Below are 20,456 nucleotides of genomic sequence, written 5' to 3'. Positions count from 1 at the left end.
TCAGAATTCCCTCTCTCCTTCTCTCTACTTGAAACCATGTGCCAGTCATCATCGCCCTCCTCTGCTTTCAGCAAAGCCCAGAAGGACCAGCAACACGTGCCCACCCCTAAATTACAAGGCCCCGACATGCTCAAGCCTCTGATCCCTGGTTCTCCAACATTCGAACACCAGAATCTTAAAAAGCCTCGTGATTCCTTTTTGTCTCTGATTCTGAGGGAAGCCCACTGCATAGCTCAGATTTCCTTGCCTATGGTCTTCACTGGTCTTCTTCTTTATTCACGTCCTTTGATCTCTATGCTGTTCCTCGGTCGACTCGGCGAGCTTGCTTTGGCGGGCGGTTCTCTCGCCATTGGCTTCGCGAACATCACTGGCTACTCTGTTCTTTCTGGCCTCGCAATGGGCATGGAACCCATTTGTGGTCAGGCTTTTGGAGCTAAGAGATTCAAGCTTCTCGGCCTCGCCATGCAGAGGACCGTGATTCTCCTTCTTTCTTCTTCTCTTGTCATAGCATTTCTGTGGTTCAACATGAAGAAAATATTGATGCTTTGTGGTCAAGAGGAAGACATCGCCGCCGAAGCTCAATCCTATTTACTTTATTCTCTTCCCGATCTCGTGGCGCAGTCTCTGCTTCATCCTCTTCGAATCTATTGAGAAGTCAATCCGTGACATACCTCTCACGTTCTGCGCCGCCCTCTCTATTATTCTCCACATTCCCATCAATTACCTCCTCGTCTCTGTTTTTCAGCTCGGAATCAGAGGCATCGCTTTAGCCTCTGTTTGGACAAATTTCAATATTGTGGGATCTTTGATCGTCTACATCTTAGTTTCCGGCATATATCGTAAAACATGGCCTGGAATTTCCTCGGCATGCTTCAAAGGTTGGAAATCACTCTTGAATTTGGCAGTTCCGAGTTGCATTTCGGTCTGCCTCGAGTGGTGGTGGTACGAGATCATGATTTTACTGTGCGGCTTATTAGTAAACCCTCAAGTGACCGTTGCTTCTATGGGAGTTCTGATTCAAACGACGGCGCTGATATACGTGTTCCCGTCGTCCTTAAGCTTCGGTGTATCCACCAGGGTCGGCAATGAGCTGGGAGCTAACAACCCGAAAAGAGCCAAAATTGCAGCAACAGTCGGACTCTGTTTCAGTTTCATTCTGGGATTTTCAGCATTGTTCTTTGCCATCTCTGTGAGAAAAGTATGGGCTTCCATGTTCACGCAGGACGCACAGATCATTGCTTTGACGTCGGCGGTGTTGCCCATCATCGGACTTTGCGAGCTCGGAAACTGTCCTCAGACAACCGTATGCGGCGTTTTGAGAGGAACGGCGAGGCCAAAACTCGGAGCGAACATCAACTTGGGTTGCTTTTATCTCGTCGGAATGCCCATTGCTCTGTGGCTTAGTTTCTTCGCAGGCTTTGACTTTAAAGGCTTGTGGCTTGGTCTCATGGGCGCTCAAGCTTCGTGCATGGTCACCATGTTGTTCGTGTTAGCTCGCACCAATTGGGAAGGTCAGGCCCGGAGAGCTCAGGAGCTGACATCGTCTGATTCCAGCGAAGACGAAGAAGAAGAGGATGAAGAAGGAGAAGACGACCACGACGACGACGACCAAAAATTGAAGATTGAAACAGAGAGTAAAATGAGTTCAAACGCTATGACGGAGGATGATGCTCCGCCAGTTTGAGTTCATCATTTCCCGCCCTTGCCCGGTTTTGATCATCACGGGAAGGATTCTTTTATTTATTCAACAAAATCAGATGATAAAAGATAAATTAATTTTTTCTATGATGTAAGTTAACTGTAAATAAGCAAAGGGGCAGCACTTAGGACAATTGGAGCGAGGGCACACAGGGCACAAAATCATATTACTTTCTTCATTATTAATGAATGATATCTAGTTTAGTATCACATATATAATACCCATGAAAGAGCTCAATTTATGTTATGAACTACTAGTAGTATTCAATTTTTTACTATTATTATAATGTCAAGGCATCACCTTAAAATGACGAGCAAAATTGAACTCTTACTCGTAAAAAAGTAGTAGGGAGACACTGTTTAGTATGGAAAGGTAGGGAGAGAAAAGTGGGGACAGGAGGACGAAGATGATTAGACGGTGAAGTAAGGTGATTGTGTCGGTTAGTTGGTAACGAAAACTGACATGTCGCAGTGGTTTGGGGACGATGAATCTGGGGGCTCCCTCGAGGCGGAGATGGGATTTACTACCATAAAGTCAGATATTCCACGAACCTAACCGTAAGACTGAGAGAGATATTAGAATGTTCCTTCTGAGACGTTTCCTCTTTCAAAGCCCGCAAGCCGCCGCCTCCTGCACAGTCATACGCCTCCCACCTGATTACGCGCTATGCCAGTCGATTGGCGAATGCCTGAATTACACGTATGAGTTCAATTTTTGACACGAGGCGCACGTGCCCTGTTTTACTAATCTTCATTATGTCGTCTAATCATCTTGTCCTCTTTCGGCTTGAAGTTATCACATGTTGTAAGTAACGTCATTATTTTTCTAATGAAAATTATGGATTGATAACTTTCGTGTACATAGTAGAGAACCGGCTTGTGAGATTATGCCTTTTTAATGTCATTATTATACGGAATTATGAAAATCGTTCATGGCATGGCATGACGAAATGAGTGGATATATGTATACATATATTTGGTTGATTTCTAAAAGTCGTGCTACCTACGGTGCTCATGCCCCAATGAAAAATGACTAAAAGATTTATAATGAAAGTTATTACCTCCGGTTATTAAATATAAGATCTGGTTTATAATTCAAACCGACAAACATGTCATAACAGGTGTAATAAATAATATGCTGATATCAAAGCAATTTTCAACGACATTATGAAGGATTAATTGAAAATTATATTTTAAAAAAATTTATAAATGAAGAAATATTAATTAGAAATACTTTTATTTTGAGATAATTAACTATTATATTGTTATGAGTTTCAAGTGAGGAGAGCTGTTTTGAATGAGGTGTGGGGTTCCCAGCCCCACTAGGTAGTTTTTGAAGTGTGATTCTCCCAAAAACTAGTGCTCGTTGTAATATTATTTTCATCCAGAGATTGTGTAGGAGACAGTTAGTGAAATGTCATAGTGTGAAAAAGTTGCCAGGAGGGGCTTTATATATGGGGCCTTAAGTTTCCCAATGCCTATAGGTAGCTTTTGTTTGAATTAAGCTTTGCAGTTGAATATGTGTTTTTGTTTAATTTGAAAGAGAAAGCTTCATAGTAGTGGCATACTTGCACCACGAGAGCCCCGAGGCTAGCAATGCACTACTAAGCATCCAATGAGGCAGCACTTGAATAGAAAAGCGTTGTATTGTAAGGTGGGGAAGAAATCCCAGTTTTTTGGGAAACAGATCATCACCTGTTAGTGGCTGCACAAGTTGGCAGGTTGGCCTTAATTAAGAACGGAACATTGACTGATTATGGCAGTCATGTAGGTGGTTGACATATATAGGGCACCATTCCATAAGAAACCTGAGTGGCACCCAGGTAATGTCCAACATCACTCACTGTAATCCAATTTTGGAAAGTAGTGATGACGATGATGATGCATACTACTAGGAGATGCATGGAAGCCACAAGTGAGAATTCCTTTTTTTTGGTTTGTTTGAAGCAGCCGAACAGGACTTTGAATAGAAAGAGTCGTAGTTCTTTAAGTTTTGTGTGTTCGTATATGCACGCGTGTGTGTATATTTGAACAATAGGTCAGCACAGTATGGGGCACGCGTGAATGCTCGTCACCAAATTAAACTAACCCACTCCCTGTGTTAGTTCGCTCACCCTCATTCTAACAACCCCATTTTCAGTCATAACTAAATTATGTAGATACCCTTACAATCAGGTAATTTGAGAACCTTTGTTGTATGTAGGAGATCATGTTTAATCCCCATGTATGGCTCAAACTATTAGCATCTGTCCCTTTAATTAAAAAAAATTAATAATTAAGTTACCCTTGCCTCTCCACGTGACCTCCACGTGTACTATGATATGCATATTAACCTTTTTGTTTTTAATATAAGATTCAATTTCAGAGTATAATTTATATAATAAAACAGGTTTTATATGTAGGACCGGAGTATATTACAGGCCAGCTTTTTCTCCATTCTTGAACCTGATCTCACACACGCACACACGCGACACATTCAAGGCAGTTACTTGTGCAGAAACCATCCTTTGACTCTGTCATCCTCTGTGTGTGTGTGTGTTATTAATTAATCCCAAAACATTTAACCAATGAATTATAAATTGAGCAAACACACATAATGCGGCTTCATCATCCGGCGCCCCTTCACGTATCAGCGTAACCCAGCTAAGTCAGTCATTTCTGTTGGTCTTTCAGACAGCGGTCTTCGCCGGCTTTAATTTCTTCCTTAACAAACCCTCCCTCTTTTTCCTTTTCTTTGCTTTTCTTATTTCTTAATCAGATTAGATAGATATAACTCTTAAAAAGGCATGTGACACGTCACATTCTCAATATCATAATAATTTATAATTCACAGTAGACAAATATAATAAATAGAATGTGAATTGCGTGTGGGGGAGAAGTTGGGCACTCCGCGATCCCTTTTAATTCTGGTGTTCCAAACGTGCTGCTTTTGTCTTCGATCAGCCAATCGCCACCCTGTATATAATATTATGAGATGACGTCTTTGCCCCTCCATTTCTTTTTATTTTTTTGGGCCTTTATGCGTAACAACCAAAATAATCAGGTCGAGACATAGCGAAAGATTAAATACTTCACACGATATTGTTGCTGCGTACGACATCCAGTTTAATTAATAAAGTAATAATGTGGATATGGCCCCTGGGCTTGCGTTTCGGCTGGCTACTTGGTACATACTAATTATAGAAACAAGTCAAACGACAACCAAAAATATGATCCAAAGGACGATTTACTAAGATATTATGGATTGTACCATAATATCTACAATCTGTTCCTTTCTTTGTGGCTCATCTGGATTTTTATTAAATGCCAGTCTCCCGTCGTTTCTGTAGCTTATAGATATGCATTATAGGACGAATTCAATGTACCAGAATTAATTATAGGCCTTGGTAATATGGTTATATGTATAATTAACTAATTATTCATCGTACGTATTACTACTTTCTAACCTCTCAGTTCCCAAACATGTGGCTTACAATAACTATTCTGTCCAGATAATTAGAAGGCCGCTGATCCTCTTTTGAATAAAGTCAAACCCAACTAACCAGCCAGTCATCCAAATAAAATATCCTTGATTGCTTTCAAAGTGTTCAATTGCGCACCTCATATGTCATGTCCCATTGTGAACAATGATCTAATTCACTTTTGGTTGTATTTTTATCCGTCCCATTTATAATCGTCATTCCCAATATTTTTTCACCGGCTTAAAGAACACATTAAAACTTAAATTAACCCTATTTAAAAATTACATATTTTTATTTTATCCATTAGTCAATTAGAAAACTCCTTGATAATCTCTATCTTTTGCACCATCGTCTACTTTTTTGCCCCCATTATTGTAGCTTCTCTCAAATCACGAGTTACCCCAAGTTAAAGAACTAAGGCAAGAGTAGAAAATTCCATATAATTATTCTTTAAATGTTATATGTATGGATTATATCATGGTCGTTAAGTGATTGAACCCACATGCTATATATTAATATGTATAAAGGGAAAAAATAAAAAGAAAAAAATTGAGGAGTATAAAAATTTCCATCCAAACCTCAATCAGTTGGAGATTTCACACAAGTGAGCTAAACATAGGGCGCCACATAAGATTGAGGAGATTCAATTGAATTGGGTACAGCTCAGGGTGAAGACGATGAACACAAGAATATCAACATCATTGTCGTACTAATTATATTTGTGAATTTAATTTGTTTTCGGTGCCGGCATATTGGACACCTGCTTACAATAATCCCTGTCTATTTATTCTGTTACTCCATTAATTAAAGTCACATTCCACGGTTGATTTGATTATATTATTATTATTATTATTAATTTATATTATATTGTCACGAGTTTCAACTTTCAACTCTGATGGGTATTTCAATTGCATGAGTTGGTGGCCCAGGTTGTAGAATTATAATGTTTTGAATATTTCGACTTTAATTAGGGTTGTTTGAATAATTAAATCGCCGCTTATAGATGCGATGTCAAATGGGACTAATCCTTTGAATCACAGGCCTGTGAGTTACAAGTGGAAGCAGCTTTTTTTTGAATTGACTGCTCCTAAAACTTGCTCATTAGTTAACCTAATCTTCAAATAATCCATCTTGATGACTTGTCAACATTTATTTATTAAATCATCTGCACTGTATTTTTTTTTTTTACCATAATGCATGAAATCGATATTCTCTAATTAATCAAACACATTTTTTTAATTAATTTTTTTATACTCTATTTAAGAAGATTAAGCAAAATAGTTTAAGTTTGTTTTGGTACAAAAAATAGTTAAGTTGTGATTAACAATAACGCACCAAAGATGTGATTTTTCTTTTTTTGCTTGAAACTTCAAGTCCGGCCTGGGTCCATATGAACCCAAAACTCCCACAATGAAATGAAGTTGGGCCCAGGCAGCAAAATAAACCTAAAATCTTTCTGAGTTTATCACATCGTAGCCAATTTTTTTAAGGACTGAATCATATTATCACCAATTTGATGTGCAATTTTAAATGAAACATTTCTATTTCTTTGTGCATAAATAAAAATGTTAATGTCAACAAAATTATGCTCACTTATACATATATCCCGAATGTCGGCTTATGTGTACATAATTTTCAGGCCAATAGACTTTTAAGTAACACCTTGAAAAGTCATACTAGTTACCTCAATCCAGTAGAAGTCATACATTATTTTCCCGAGTCAGAAACATGTCTTATTTTCATCGAACAAACCAAACTAAAAGAAAAGTCCAATATGCCGGTTATAAATGTGTGACACTGTATTTTAATAAACTTAGGTTAATTTCACTGAAGGAAAAACCTAACCATACAAATACAAACGTGGCTTTGAAAGAGAATTTACATAGTCAATTTTAAAATGGAGAGATTCTTTAAAGTGCGACCAATTATAATATGAATATGTGCAAAAATACCATCTGTCATATACGTATTATTAGTGAAAATAGTGGAAGTGTATTTAATATGACAATACAAATAAATGAAAACAATAAATACATTAATAAAGAAGAAACAAAAAAAAAAAATTACCCCTCAAATTTGTATGGGACGGTGTTGGCAGTTCGCCGACTCTTGCGTTTTCAGATTCCAACAAAAAAGTGGGCCAACAAAAAAAAAAAGGAGATTCCAACAAACAAAATATCTTTAACGGATCATTGACAGATGTAGGCCATATTGGCATTGGGTGGTGCATAAAATGCAGACGTTATCTTTATGTTCCCTTCTCAGCAAATAAAGTTGGGAAATTTCATTTAAGGACCACAATTTATATCAGTCAACCCCCAAAATATTCTGAAATATCACTGTAAGACCAAGAGACCAAACTGAAATTAAAATTAAGAGTAAGATTACAATAATTCCAGCCGTTACTGTAACTCTGATGGCCGGAATTTTTTTTTTTTTTTAAACAAGGTGGCCAAAGGTGGCCAAAGGAAGGTTTGAACCCATGATCTCTTGGTTCACCAAAAGTGATGTAACCACCAAACCAAGTAAGCCATTCAATCATGTAATGCAAATAAAAATATATATAACAAAACAAACACAACTGTTCAAGTATAAGTGAACAAGTGAAATTAGACGATTTATAAGTGAAATGCAACAATTTACAACAAAAATTAGGCAATTTACAAATGACATAATAAAATTCACAACTCCAAATGCAAGTGTTTAAGTGCAAATGAGCAAGTGAAATTTAAAGATTTACAACAAAAGTTTATGGATTCACAACCCAAATTTGACTATTCACAAGAAATACAAGAGAATTTACAGCCCAAAATGTAAGTGTTTGAGTATAAGTGAACAATTGAAATTAGACTATTTACAAGTAAAATTCAGCAATTTACAACAAAAATTAGACAATTTACAAATAACTAAATAAAATTCATAACTCTAAATACAAGTGTTTAAGTGTAAATGAGCAAGTGAAATTTGAAAATTTACAATAAAAATTTATGAATTTACAACCCAAATTTGGCTATTCACAAGAAATACAAGAGAATTCACAACCCAAAATATAAGTGTTTGAGCATAAGTGAACAATTGAAATTAGACTATTTACAAGTAAAATTCAGCAATTTACAACAAAAATTAGACAATTTACAAATAACTAAATAAAATTCATAACTCTAAATACAAGTGTTTAAGTGTAAATGAGCAAGTGAAATTTGAAAATTTACAATAAAAATTTATGAATTTACAACCCAAATTTGGCTATTCACAAGAAATACAAGAGAATTCACAACTCAAAATATAAGTGTTTGAGTGTAAGTGAACAAGTGAAATTCAACAATTTACAAATAAAATTTAGCAATTTACAACAAAAATTTGGCAATTTACAAATAACACAATGGAATTTACAACCCTAAATGCAAGTGTTTAAGTGTGAATGAGCAAGTGAAATTTGAAGATTTACAACAAAAGTTTATTAATTTACAAGTGAAATTTGATGATTTACAAGTGAAATTCAGTAATTTACAACAAAAATTAGGCAATTTACAAATAACATAATGGAATTTACAACCCCAAATGCAAGTGTTTAAGTAGTAATAAGCAAGTGAAATTGTCGAATTTTACTTGTGAATTCATAAACTTTTGTTATAAATTTTCAAATTTCACTTGCTCATTTACATTTAAACACTTGCATTTAGGGTTGTGAATTTTATTATGTTATTTGTAAATTGCCAAATTTTTGTTGTAAATTGCTGAATTTCACTTGTAAAGTGTCTAATTTTAATTGGCTCAATTATACTCAGACACTTACATTTTGGGCTGTAAATTCTCTTGTATTTCTTGTGAATAGTCAAATTTGGGTTGTGAATCCATAAACTTTTGTTGTAAATCTTTAAATTTCATTTACTCATTTGTACTTAAACACTTGTATTTGCTGTTGTAAATTTTATTATGTCATTTGTAAATTGTTTAATTTTTGTTGTAAATTGCTGAATTTTATTTATAAATCGTCTAATTTCACTTGTTCACTTATACTTGGACAGTTGTGTTTGTTTTGTATATATATATATATATATATATTATTTACACTACATGATTGAGTGGTTTGCTTGGTTTTGTGGTTACATCACTTTTGGTGAGCCAAGGGCTCATGGGTTCAAACCTTCCACCACCTTTTTTTTTAAAAAAAAAATTCCGGCCACTTGAGCACCGGCACAGTTACGTCCATTAATATTTATTTTTCTAAAAAAATAAAACTGAGAGGTATTATTATAATTTTACTCTTAGTTTTAATTTCAGTTTGGTCTCTTGGTCCTGCAGTGATATTTCATAATGTTTTGGGGGTTGACTGATATAAATTCCCTTCTGCGGTCCTTAAATGAAATTTTCCCAATAAAGTTTAATCCGAAGATACTTATATACTTGTCCGAATTCGCAAGCTAATGGATTTACTTTCTAATTTTGATAAGAGTTTTAACTATTACTCATGTGATCCTTAGTGTAATGTTAACTCCGTTCCTCAGTATAAGATATAGTAAGTTAATTTGGAGAAACTAAAAAAATTAGTTAAGTTGGTTATTTATAGTAAATAAATGTCATCTTCCGTAAAATGTTTTTATTAATTATGTGTGTTTAAATTACAAATTGATAGCAACGTTTTAACATATGTAACCACTATAGAGATTACTTGAGAACAAAATGAATAAATATTGAAGATAAAATGAATTGATATCTTATATTTAGAATCAAATTGAAAGTTAAACTAGCTTTTATAATAAGGACCGGAAGTAGTACTTAATTAACTAATTTAATTAGATTGAAAGTATTAGTTAAATTAGTTAATATGATTTTTTTTTGAAACACTTTATTTATTTTCTTTACTTATCTGACTTGATTATTATTAAAGGAATATCAATTAAGATTAATTTGAAAAAAAATTGATAATCATGCCAAATAAGTCTTATTTATAAGATGAACATTAACCCTTAAATTAAGTTTTACATTAAAAACTGAAACGTGAAAAAAATAATGTATATTAAAAGAATTGTCCTAATAGTGAGGAGTATGGTCCCAAGCCAAAGAAGCAAACGTTAAAAATCTCGAGTCTCAACATTATTCAAAGGCAACGAATCGTCACAGGAATGTGGCTCCCTAAAGTATCGAAGAGCGAATTGGCCAAAAAAAATAAAGAGCAAAAAAAAAGAAAAAGAGAGGAAGTTTTCAAAAATAAATAAACAAATAAAAAGAAAAAAGCCAGGAGGAAAAAAGATTCAGTGGTCACAGCTAAGCACCAACACGCCGACAGATGTTGACACGTTGATGTTGTCACTTCAAATTCCGTACAGCTTCCTAACCCCAAAACTCTGCTATTTCAAATTTATAACTCAACAACTAGCAAGCAATCCTCCACCACAGTTTCAACACAACGGAGATTTAATCTTATCATGAAGAAGAAAGAATTTTAATATCACAAATGTGTAACAATAACAAAAAGAAACAGCAAATTGGCTAATATATTCCACGTTTCATGTGGCTGCTTAATCAAAAGTTTCCCATTTTGTTGTCACTATGAATGACTCTGAATGTTTCAATGGCTGCTTCTGCAACTTACTGTAATTTGGTGGCTCCTTCAGCTTATCAAGACTTTCAATCTGCTTCTGAACTCTCCCAACCTTCAAACATGAACCATTCCATAATGCATTAATCAAAATATGTAGTCACATACCAATAACTAATTGATTGATTTGCTTACCTGTTCTTTTCTCTGCAATTTCAGATCTCCTTCAGCTGCTACAACTTCATCCAATTTTATCAATATTCTCATCAAACTGTCGATCAAGTTGTCCACATCCATCTCTGCTATAATCTCACCTTTAGAAGATGATGCTTCCAAAGCTGAAACCTACTCAGATTTTCTACGTGTAAGAGAACCATCATCATAAGTCATAGCATATTAATATGTCGGGAAATAACAAGTGAATTAATTACCTCTCTGGCGTATTTGTCAATGTCCAGTATGATTTCGTTCAAGGCTTTTGAACTCTTGTTCTTCTTTGAGAGTTTTAACGTCTCCAGCGCCCTCCGCTCTCTGCTCTCAATGTCCTCAACAACCTCCATTTTTGATCCATCTTTTACTTTCACTTCGTCCAGATATGATTTAGAATCTCTCTCCTTTCTCTTGAAGAATATCTTTTGATCCTGGGGATGCAATCCCGTTGGCTCTGCCAACATTTTCTTCAATTCCCCTGCGCCCATCAACTTACAGTTAAAGTAGTCCCAGGAAAGGAAAGAAAATTTCAAAGTTTCAAGAGTTGCATTTACCAAAACTTGCTTGAGAACTTATCCGAATTTCTTGATAGGTTGAGCCAAACTTCACTCTGATTTTAATGGAGGAAGTGGAACCTGAAACGGGGTTTTGGTTCTCATCTGAATTACGTTTCTGGACCAACATTCCTCCAGGCCTTAATTCCCATTCAGCCGGCTTTAAGCGGTTTATCTCATCGCCGACGTTACTCTTTTTGGACCGAGAAAACATTCCGTTAATCGTAGATTTCATCTGGATTATTCTCCAAGCCAAGGCCTTTAAACAATGAAACGATGATTTGGCTAAGTAATCTCAGAACAGAATCCAAGTCTGAAGAGGTCCTTCGCTTGAACTGGAGGAAACCTGAGGGAGAAGAAAGAACCTCCACGTGCTCAAAAGTTCCTACATCATGGAATATAATACAATAATATTCGAGGAAAGCTCGATCGAAAGAAGAACGTGACGAAAATCAGTGTAAGATTCATCAGAGAAAGACATTTCTTGGTTTAATTATTCAGAATAACTGTCGGTGGAAGGAGAGGGTCATGCATGTATTGAAAAAGAAAATCTTTCGTGGATGGGAAACAGAGCACAGAGATCTCCAGAAGCAGAGAAACGGAGTAGACAAGGAGAAAAGAAAGAGAGAGAAAATGAATGGACAGAAAAGAGAGTAAACGAGAAGAAGAATCTTCCTGTTCATATAAAGAGTGGGGGAAAGGTAAAATGACAATTGGAAACGTACAAGGGAAAAATAATAGGGAAGAGACAGATAAATAAATAAATAATGTGTAATAAAATGGGGCAGTTTTTGTTTTTAATGTGCAGGACAAAACAGGCCATGAAGAACTGTATGAAGGCTATTATTGCTAAATGTAACAATAAGAAGCAGCTAAAACGACGAAATGGAAGTTTTCTGGAACTGGAAGAACACGAAGGCTAAGCTGTGGAATGAACCGAAAACAGAGACTCAGCAGGAAAATCTGGGGTCAGTTGCCAGTTTTGTTGCAGATGGTAGCTCACCGAATTATGGTATTTAGTATTGGACCAAAAAAAAAGAATTATGGTATTTAGTAATTTTGGTATCCACCCCAAATCTGCAATTACTGTGTTCTATTCTTCCTAGGAGAAAGTTTTTAAACCCTACTTAATCTTAAATATAGAGTCAAGCTGTGATAGTTAAGTTTTTTTTTAATTAAAAAATATGGGAATTTGGTTATTGTGAATTTTTTATGAAGAAAATTGTACAGTTAGTTTGTCATGCATGATCGTGAAAGCAGCTGTGTGCTCAAGGGAACTGGGATCTTTATTTTTTGATGCTACCCTTTATTACTTTTTGGGAGTTTCTTTATTGTTATTTAGCCAATTAAATCTTCTTCGTCCCCTAACGACTGCTGGCCATCACTTCATTTACCAGCAACATGGACGTTTTAACTTTCATGTGTTTGTCAAGATTTTTCACCAACTAGTGTTTTAACCCTAATTAACTAGTACTCTTCTGGTTTTTAATATAAAATCTATTTAACTAATCTAATTAGATTAAGGAAGATAGGTAAGTTAGTTAATTATAAGAAAAGTGATACATTTTTCCTAAAATACCATAATCATCTTTCTTAATACCCCTTCTCCCTCTTCTACTTGATTATGGTTGAGGGAATATCCATGAGGATAATTTAGAAAAAATTAATAAATATGATAAATGGATCTTATATTTAGAACAAAAACCAACTCAAAAATTAGATCATATATTAAGAACCGGAGAAGTAACATAGGATTTCTTGGCTTCCTCTTCCTCATATATACCTAGCCAAAAAAGGACACTTGGAGCGGTGGAGTGCTTCTGACAATGCTTCTGCCACTTTTGTCTATACATGCTCTGACGGATTTATGTGATGATTAGGTATGGTAAAAGTAATTAGAAAAATATTACAACAACCTTTTAATAAAATGCTTCTTCCAATCCCTTTTTATAACATACTTTTAACAACTTTCATGTAGAGCTGGGAAAAAAAGCTAACTAAAATTAGTTACTTTATTAAATGTGTAACTATTTTTAATCTTTTTTTAACATTACCCTTCCTCACTAAAAGTTACTCTCCCTAATTTTATTTATATGCACCTATTAACAATTTTACATAAATTAAAGAAGTTCGTTAAAATTAATTAATTATTTTATAATTTCAAAAGTACCTTCAATCAAAATTACTATTTAAAAGTTTGTTTAATTTACAAAATCTTTTCACTCTCTCTCTCTCTCTTTTGGAATTAGAAGGGCACATATTAATAGACTAATATTACCTCTGATCCTTAATATAAGACCTGACTAAACCTCAATCCATTTCGTCTCTCATATTTACTCAATTTTTTTCAAAATAGTCCTTCTAATAATTATATTTTTAGCCAATACACTTGATTAGTAAAGATATTTTAGGAAAGACAATACCTATTTATTACAAATAACTAACTAACTTCTTTCCTTATTTTTTTTCAAATTAGTCAACTAACTCTTATAATTAGGACCAAAGGTAGCACTAGTTATAAGCCTTCTTTCTCTCTACATAATAAAACAAGTAACTAAAACAAACAAAAAAATCTCTTATAAAAAGTATTAGAGGATTACCTCACAAAGTTATTATGAATGATATTTTGTGCAGCATCTAACATTCTGATAATTATTATCACAGAAAAAAAAAATTACCCAAGATTATACGAGAGAAAGGCTGGCCTAATGGTTCCTCCGTTAAAAATCCTACCCACAAGAATGTGATGTAATTGATCCTCGTCATATGAGAGAAGATCCCAAAAATTAGTAGTCAAACCACAGATTAAGCGGATAAAAAGGACAGTGTGTCTCCTTATCATGCTCAAGTTCTAGTTCTTTGAGTAAGAAAACATAACTAATCTGAGAAAGGGTGCTTTTAAAATTTCTCAGATCACTGGGGAAACAATTTGAGCCAAAGAGTAGTTCCGAATCATTTTCTTCAACACATGCTTTTACAAAGGGGGAAAAAAAACAGTTTATAAGCAATGCTGCAATAAGATACAATTTAATGGTAAAGCAGCTACTTCCAAGAGGACCAAGGCCAAAGAACCTGTTATAATCATCATTCATCAAGAAAAAAAATCGCAGAAACTGTGAAATATCCTAATGATTTTAAAATTTTCGGGGAATAGACAATGCATTGTCTATCTTACTCAGCCTTCCGAGCTTTGGATCTGACAGGCTTCCCAGGTTTGATTATGTAATCACAAAGAATCAATACAATGGGAAGAATAGTTCCAATATAATACACGCTTCCGTATGAGGCCAGTGTTTCATGCAGACTTAATACCTATTCCACACAAATGGCAGAAGCATTAGCTTGTTTGCGAGAGGATACAACACTCAAGCATGTTTATGAGAGAGAGAGGGAGGGAAGACGAACCATGAAGCCAACACAGGAGTAGTTAAGAACCAGTAGTGTGTACAGAAAATTCATAAACGATAAGACATTACCCACTGCTGGAGCAACAGATTGCTGCCACCTGTATATGACTGCTCCAAGAGAACAAATCAAGACAAGAAAAAGTTAATTATATGAACCAAAAAATAGCAAATAAATGTAATCCACTGCATACCTCTGGACCCAGCAATCATCAAAGCTGATTGAACAAAGAATATGATGTACCCAGGGTAGAGTCCCTGTAAAAGGGAAGTCAAAATGATAAGAGAAACACCTGACTTGAGACCTCATGGTTCATAGCATGAATTAAACAGTATCAAAATGTTGCAGGACTGAAAAAGTTGTTCCGGGCAGCTTTCATGAGGTTGCTAGTGTGCCTCATGTTTCAGCAATCACTTTTCTTATGCATTTCAAAGCCAAAGGTTGTCTTTGTGATTTGTGATTTCATGTCAAGAAAATATTATGTTCAACGGCCAGCTGTGAGTGGGATAGTACGCAAGGTTGAAGCAAATATCAACAAAGACACACGAAATAGATACATTGCATCACATACAAAACATGCATTAGATAACATCAAAATGTAAATACGAAAGCTTTTTAATGCAAAACTTATTCATAGATCAAATTTTAAGGATCCATGTTTTCAGTTGAACAATAAATAGTTGAATACTGATTAAGTTTATAGCTATAGTTACAAATTACATCATCTCTTACAAGGTATAGACCCTGGGTAACAAGTCCAATAACCAACTATTTACTCATTTGCAACTACACATTCATTAGCAAGACCTACAAGAGCAGCAGCTAAAATGCATAAGGAAAAATTCATTGTATTGACTCCAATCATCGCCCCCACATCAGGAAAACAAACTGAATTGCCTTTTTAATTCTAACAGGAGCTCGAAGGAATAACAATACAAGATGCAGACACAAGTCACAGAGTACAAAACAAATATCTAACTTAAAGCAAAACAAAAATTGAACTTACATGCCAGACAGCGCTGACAGTTTGTGTGGCGAGTAACTGAAAGAAGCCAGCTTTCTTCCCCTTCTGAACAAGCCTATCATAGACATCTAAAAAAACCCAAACATTAGTAACATTAACACTTCATGGAAAAAAGTGATGTCCAGCGCTCGATGATTCTACCGCTTGTAGTAAAATTATAAGTTAAATTCAAGATTACAAGTTATTTAATTATGATGTCACAAAATGTTGATCTAACTAATTAAGAATAATTAATAACCAAACAGGCACAATATGCAAATACTTATGGCCTTGTTGCTGCTGGAAGTCCAAACTTAAAAGTAAGCAGCCAGGGCCCTAAATAAAGTTCATTTGTCAATTGAAGAGATGTCAGCAAACTACTAAGATGGCTAAGGGAGGAAAGTATCAAAACGCATAAGCAGTAAACTCACAATGACGAAGCCAGGTGCTGACTTGTATATTCCACACAAGTGGTATCACAACAGCACTCTTTGCAAACTCAACACCTAATATGTGCACATTTTTGGCCCGATCCCAACGTGGCTTTGGAGGAGAGGATTCTGTCCAGCCACTGAAGCCAAGGCCAGAAACAATAACTGAAGCCTCAGAGATTGACCAAATGAAATAATATTTCCATCGTGCTGTAAGACCAGACATATACTGGTATCCCAACCGTTTCCAGAAACCCCATTCCTGATATATGGGTTCAGTAAACCTGGACAGAGGAAAATGAGGAACCAGGTACAGATACATGGCCATGCAAAAACCAGCTTGTAGAAAAGCTCGAATGGTTGCTCCATATGGTGATGGCCCTTTCGCTGATGTGCTCCAAAGCTACAAACAATTAAGACAAGAAGTTTAATACCAAATATCACAAGGCAGAAGTAATCAGCATAACAAATGTTAAAGGGACGCACTTTTTCCTCGGGAATGGTACAACAGTTGATTGAAGGAAGTGTAAATTGGAAGTCCTATGTTTAACCCAGAGGATTAGATACTGTATTATGTGTATGAAAAGAAAATTTTGAATCAACGTACCCCTTTTCCTTCAGCCCAATCTAGATAATCCTTCATTTCAAAAACTGGCCCAGCAAAGTGACTCCCACAGCAGAGGCAATACCCGAAGTATTCAATCAATGAAGGCAGTTTAATCAGCCGGTTTTTCTTCTGTGCCTCACGCAAACCTTCCTCTTTCAACAACCCGTCATTATAGTTTATTGCACACGAGATGACCTTCAGTGTCAACACCATCAAGGCGCCTTTTCCAAGAAGAAAAATTCACGCTAAGTTAATGCTTGAACAATAATTAAAAAAACTCCTGATTTATTTATCGAAAATGATGAATTAACGCTCACCGGTAGCATCTATACCACCCTCCTTCCACAAGTCTCCACTCATGTAATATACATGGCTACACAAACACAAAGCAACAGTCAAAACTTTGAAGGAGATTGTTAAGGGCGTGCATGAAATTAATCAATCAACGCACAGGCATTCTAAACCACATAATTTAATACTTAAATAAGCAAATGAAACAATGACAACGACGAAAGCAGATCAGAGACTTAACAATTGACACCGAATTGCTCAAAATTCCGATACCCAGTTGACCTTCACAGAGAGAAAATCTAGTTTAAAGGAAACTAGTACCATTATTTTTAAATAAACATAAAGGGGGATTAGAAGTTAAAACCCCTGACATACCAACCAATGAGGTAAGCAAATCCCAAAAAGAATGTGATGATTCCACATCGAGGGCGACAAAGAATCATGGAAGCGTAGCCGGCTAACATAGGAACCAAGAAATGAAGATTGGAAGAGAAGCCAAACGAAACGTAGGAGAGAAGAGCGCCGGTTACGGCGGAGTAAAGGTGCTTGGGAAGTGAACCGGGAACGAATCGCGCAAGGAAGCTGACGGGAATAGTGGCCACGAAACAGAGAAGAAAGCGAAGTACAGGGACGGAAACTCCTATCGCACCCGCCATGGCATCCATGTCCATCTCCATGCCCATGGCCCTGCCTTTCAGATTTCGAGCTGCGACCAATTCGATCTCCCCAAGAATTTCAGTGCCGTCAACACAACAGCCTCAACTGTTTCATGTGGTCATCGGTATTAAAACTGAAGTCGGATCTTTCTTGGTCGAATAGTTCTGAAATTACATCCCTATCCTTTTATGGCCTGTCATTTCTTCGTTAATAACAGTATTTTAATTTAATATTCAATATAAAATTTTAGCATATGGAATTAATAAACTTGCAAGAGAATTAATGTAAATTCAAGATTTGGGTTCAATTCAAAAAACTTTTATATTTTAAGAAATACTATTTTTTCCTAAAAAAGGCAATATAACTCGCTGAAAATTAAAAAAAAAAACAATATAACTCGTTTCAAGGTCCATACATCATGTGTAAACATTTTCTTTATGTAAGAATAACATGTACTCCTCCTGTCCTTAATATAGGACTCAATTCTTAAGTTGGTTTTGGTCCTAAATATAAGACCCATTTCTCATATTTTTCAATTTTCTCTAAATTACCCCTATGGATACTCCCTCAACCATAATCAAATAGAAGAGGGAGAGGGGGTATTAAGAAAGATAATTATAGTGTTTTAGGAAAAATGTGTCACTTTTCTTATAATTAACTAATTTACCTAACTTCCTTAATCTAATCAAATTAGTTAAATAGGTCTTATATTAAGAACCGGAGGAGTAGTATTTAGTTGTTACAACAAACAGAGTATGTCACTTGGAATTTTAATTTTTTCGGGAAAAAGATAATTATTAACCTTCTAACAGCTAGTATTTTCTCAACCGAACATTCATTTATTTTATTTAACGAGCAAAGATTTATTGCAGTTAACCGATGGAAAGGACGGCAGAAGATAGAGAAAGTTTCAGGCAAGTCAAGTAAGCCACATGGAGCAATTAATATTTCAAATCAAGCATTGAATAGAGAATTAAAAATGCGTTCAGCCCTTCGCTGGCGGCCGTTTTTTTTGGTTGTTTTGGTGCATGCTATTATTACTCTATCTCTTATTATAAAATCTTTTTAACTAAATTATGTGATTTAAGAAAATAATTAAAATTAATTAAAAGTAATTAATATATAACAAATGTAATTAACATGGGTAGATGTGAGAGAGTAATAGTAAGATAAATAAAGAAAAAAATGTTTTAAATACATTAAATTATGAGTAAAATAGGTAACAATGCATTAAATATTCAGACAAATCTAAAAAAAATCTTATAAAAAGAGACAAATCTGTTCAAAAAATTAGATCTTATAATAAAGGACGGAGTACAGATCAAGTGGTAGTTGGTCTCTTCTGCACATTCTCTTGATCCTTGTATCAATTCATAGCTCTCCTGCGTTCATCATTCAATTCTCGAAAGACAACGGGAAAACTCATGCAACGCAGTTAGTGAAGCCAGAATCTCAACCCAGAATCTTGTTGAGATTCTGGTTTTGTTGGGATTAAGAAAGCGTGGGAAGAGGGTGTTCATGAGGTTATCGAAGAAACCAAAAGGCTCATGGCAACAGAGTGGGAGATTGACCTTATTTTTGTACTTCTCTTATCTTTAATATATGACTCAATTCTTGAGTTGGTTTTGGTCCAAATATAAGATCCATTTATCATATTTTTCTAAATCAATTTCTCTAAATTACCCCTATGGATACTCCCTCAACCATATCAAGTAGTAGAAGAGGAAGATGGGGTATTAAGAAAGAAGATTATGGTGTTTTAGGAAAAATGTGTCACTTTTCTTATAATCAACTAACTTACCTAACTTCCTTAATCTAATCAAATTAGTTAAATGGGTCTTATATTAAAGATCGAAAGAGTACTATATAAGAAAGCTAAAGCTAGCAGATGCGTTAGTTGGATTCACTTATGACATTAATATGTTATTTTGCTTTGATCAGCTACCACTTTGTTACCACAAGGAGGCGGATGATGAAAGTGCAGGCAATTGGTTATAAATTTAGTTCTTTCTTTTTCTGATTCCCTCGTTACTCGTTATGGCTTCGTGCCTATTTTGATCAGTATATATTCTTGAAGTGTGGGAAGAGTTTACATGAGAAACAGGACTAGAATCTAGGCACCAACTTCTCTCTAGTAAACAAATAGGAGAATCTCAAAAGCATATCAAGTTCGGGTCTCTTCTGCGACTCCTGTTCTGTCCTATTTTTTTAAGAGCCTTTACATTTGTATTTAAATTCCACACGTGGTTGGCCAAAAAAACAATCCATACATGTGGGCTTGGGTTGGTTTTTTTTTTCTCCTTATGCATAGATTTTTTTTTATATTAAGATCAATTAGTACTGTCATGTATTAAATTTTGGTACCTTTTACAACAGTAGTTTAAATCTTAATTTATCACATTATAAGGGATTAGTTTTTTTTATTAGACCTATTGGTTTTTTTTTTGTAAGAGCCTTTACATTTGTATTTAAATTCCACACGTGGTTGGCCAAAAAAAAAAATCTATACATGTGGGCTTGGGTTGGTTTTTTTTCCCCTTATGCATAGGTTTTTTTTTATAATTAAGATCAATTAGTATTGTCATGGATTAAATTTG

At 35.1% G+C, this 20,456-nt stretch overlaps 2 protein-coding genes and 1 pseudogene across 2 annotated transcripts; 1 reads left to right on the top strand and 2 right to left on the bottom strand.

Moving 5' to 3' along the window:
- On the top strand, nucleotides 1-1,908 carry LOC114725207 (protein DETOXIFICATION 49-like; annotated as a pseudogene).
- Nucleotides 1,909-10,404: 8,496 nt separating this feature from the next.
- LOC114725204 (BAG family molecular chaperone regulator 1) lies at nucleotides 10,405-12,028 on the bottom strand. The gene is made up of 4 exons (XM_028911691.1): nucleotides 11,466-12,028; nucleotides 11,133-11,389; nucleotides 10,897-11,046; nucleotides 10,405-10,816 (listed from the first exon to the last, which is right to left on the bottom strand). The coding sequence occupies exons 1-4, from the start codon at nucleotides 11,698-11,700 to the stop codon at nucleotides 10,682-10,684; spliced, it is 777 nt and encodes a 258-aa protein (XP_028767524.1). The 5' UTR covers nucleotides 11,701-12,028; the 3' UTR covers nucleotides 10,405-10,681.
- Nucleotides 12,029-14,300: 2,272 nt separating this feature from the next.
- On the bottom strand, nucleotides 14,301-17,984 carry LOC114725202 (lysophospholipid acyltransferase 1). Its single transcript, XM_028911688.1, has 8 exons — nucleotides 17,578-17,984; nucleotides 17,229-17,284; nucleotides 16,912-17,132; nucleotides 16,305-16,707; nucleotides 15,877-15,962; nucleotides 15,064-15,127; nucleotides 14,871-14,980; nucleotides 14,301-14,777 (listed from the first exon to the last, which is right to left on the bottom strand). The coding sequence occupies exons 1-8, from the start codon at nucleotides 17,883-17,885 to the stop codon at nucleotides 14,637-14,639; spliced, it is 1,389 nt and encodes a 462-aa protein (XP_028767521.1). The 5' UTR covers nucleotides 17,886-17,984; the 3' UTR covers nucleotides 14,301-14,636.
- Nucleotides 17,985-20,456: the final 2,472 nt, after the last annotated feature.

This window comes from Neltuma alba, unplaced genomic scaffold (assembly GCF_004799145.2).
Source record: "Neltuma alba isolate B1F8T4 unplaced genomic scaffold, ASM479914v2 tig00012232_pilon, whole genome shotgun sequence".
NCBI classification, from domain to species: domain Eukaryota; kingdom Viridiplantae; phylum Streptophyta; class Magnoliopsida; order Fabales; family Fabaceae; genus Neltuma; species Neltuma alba.
This window is presented reverse-complemented; position numbering and strand designations above follow the sequence as displayed.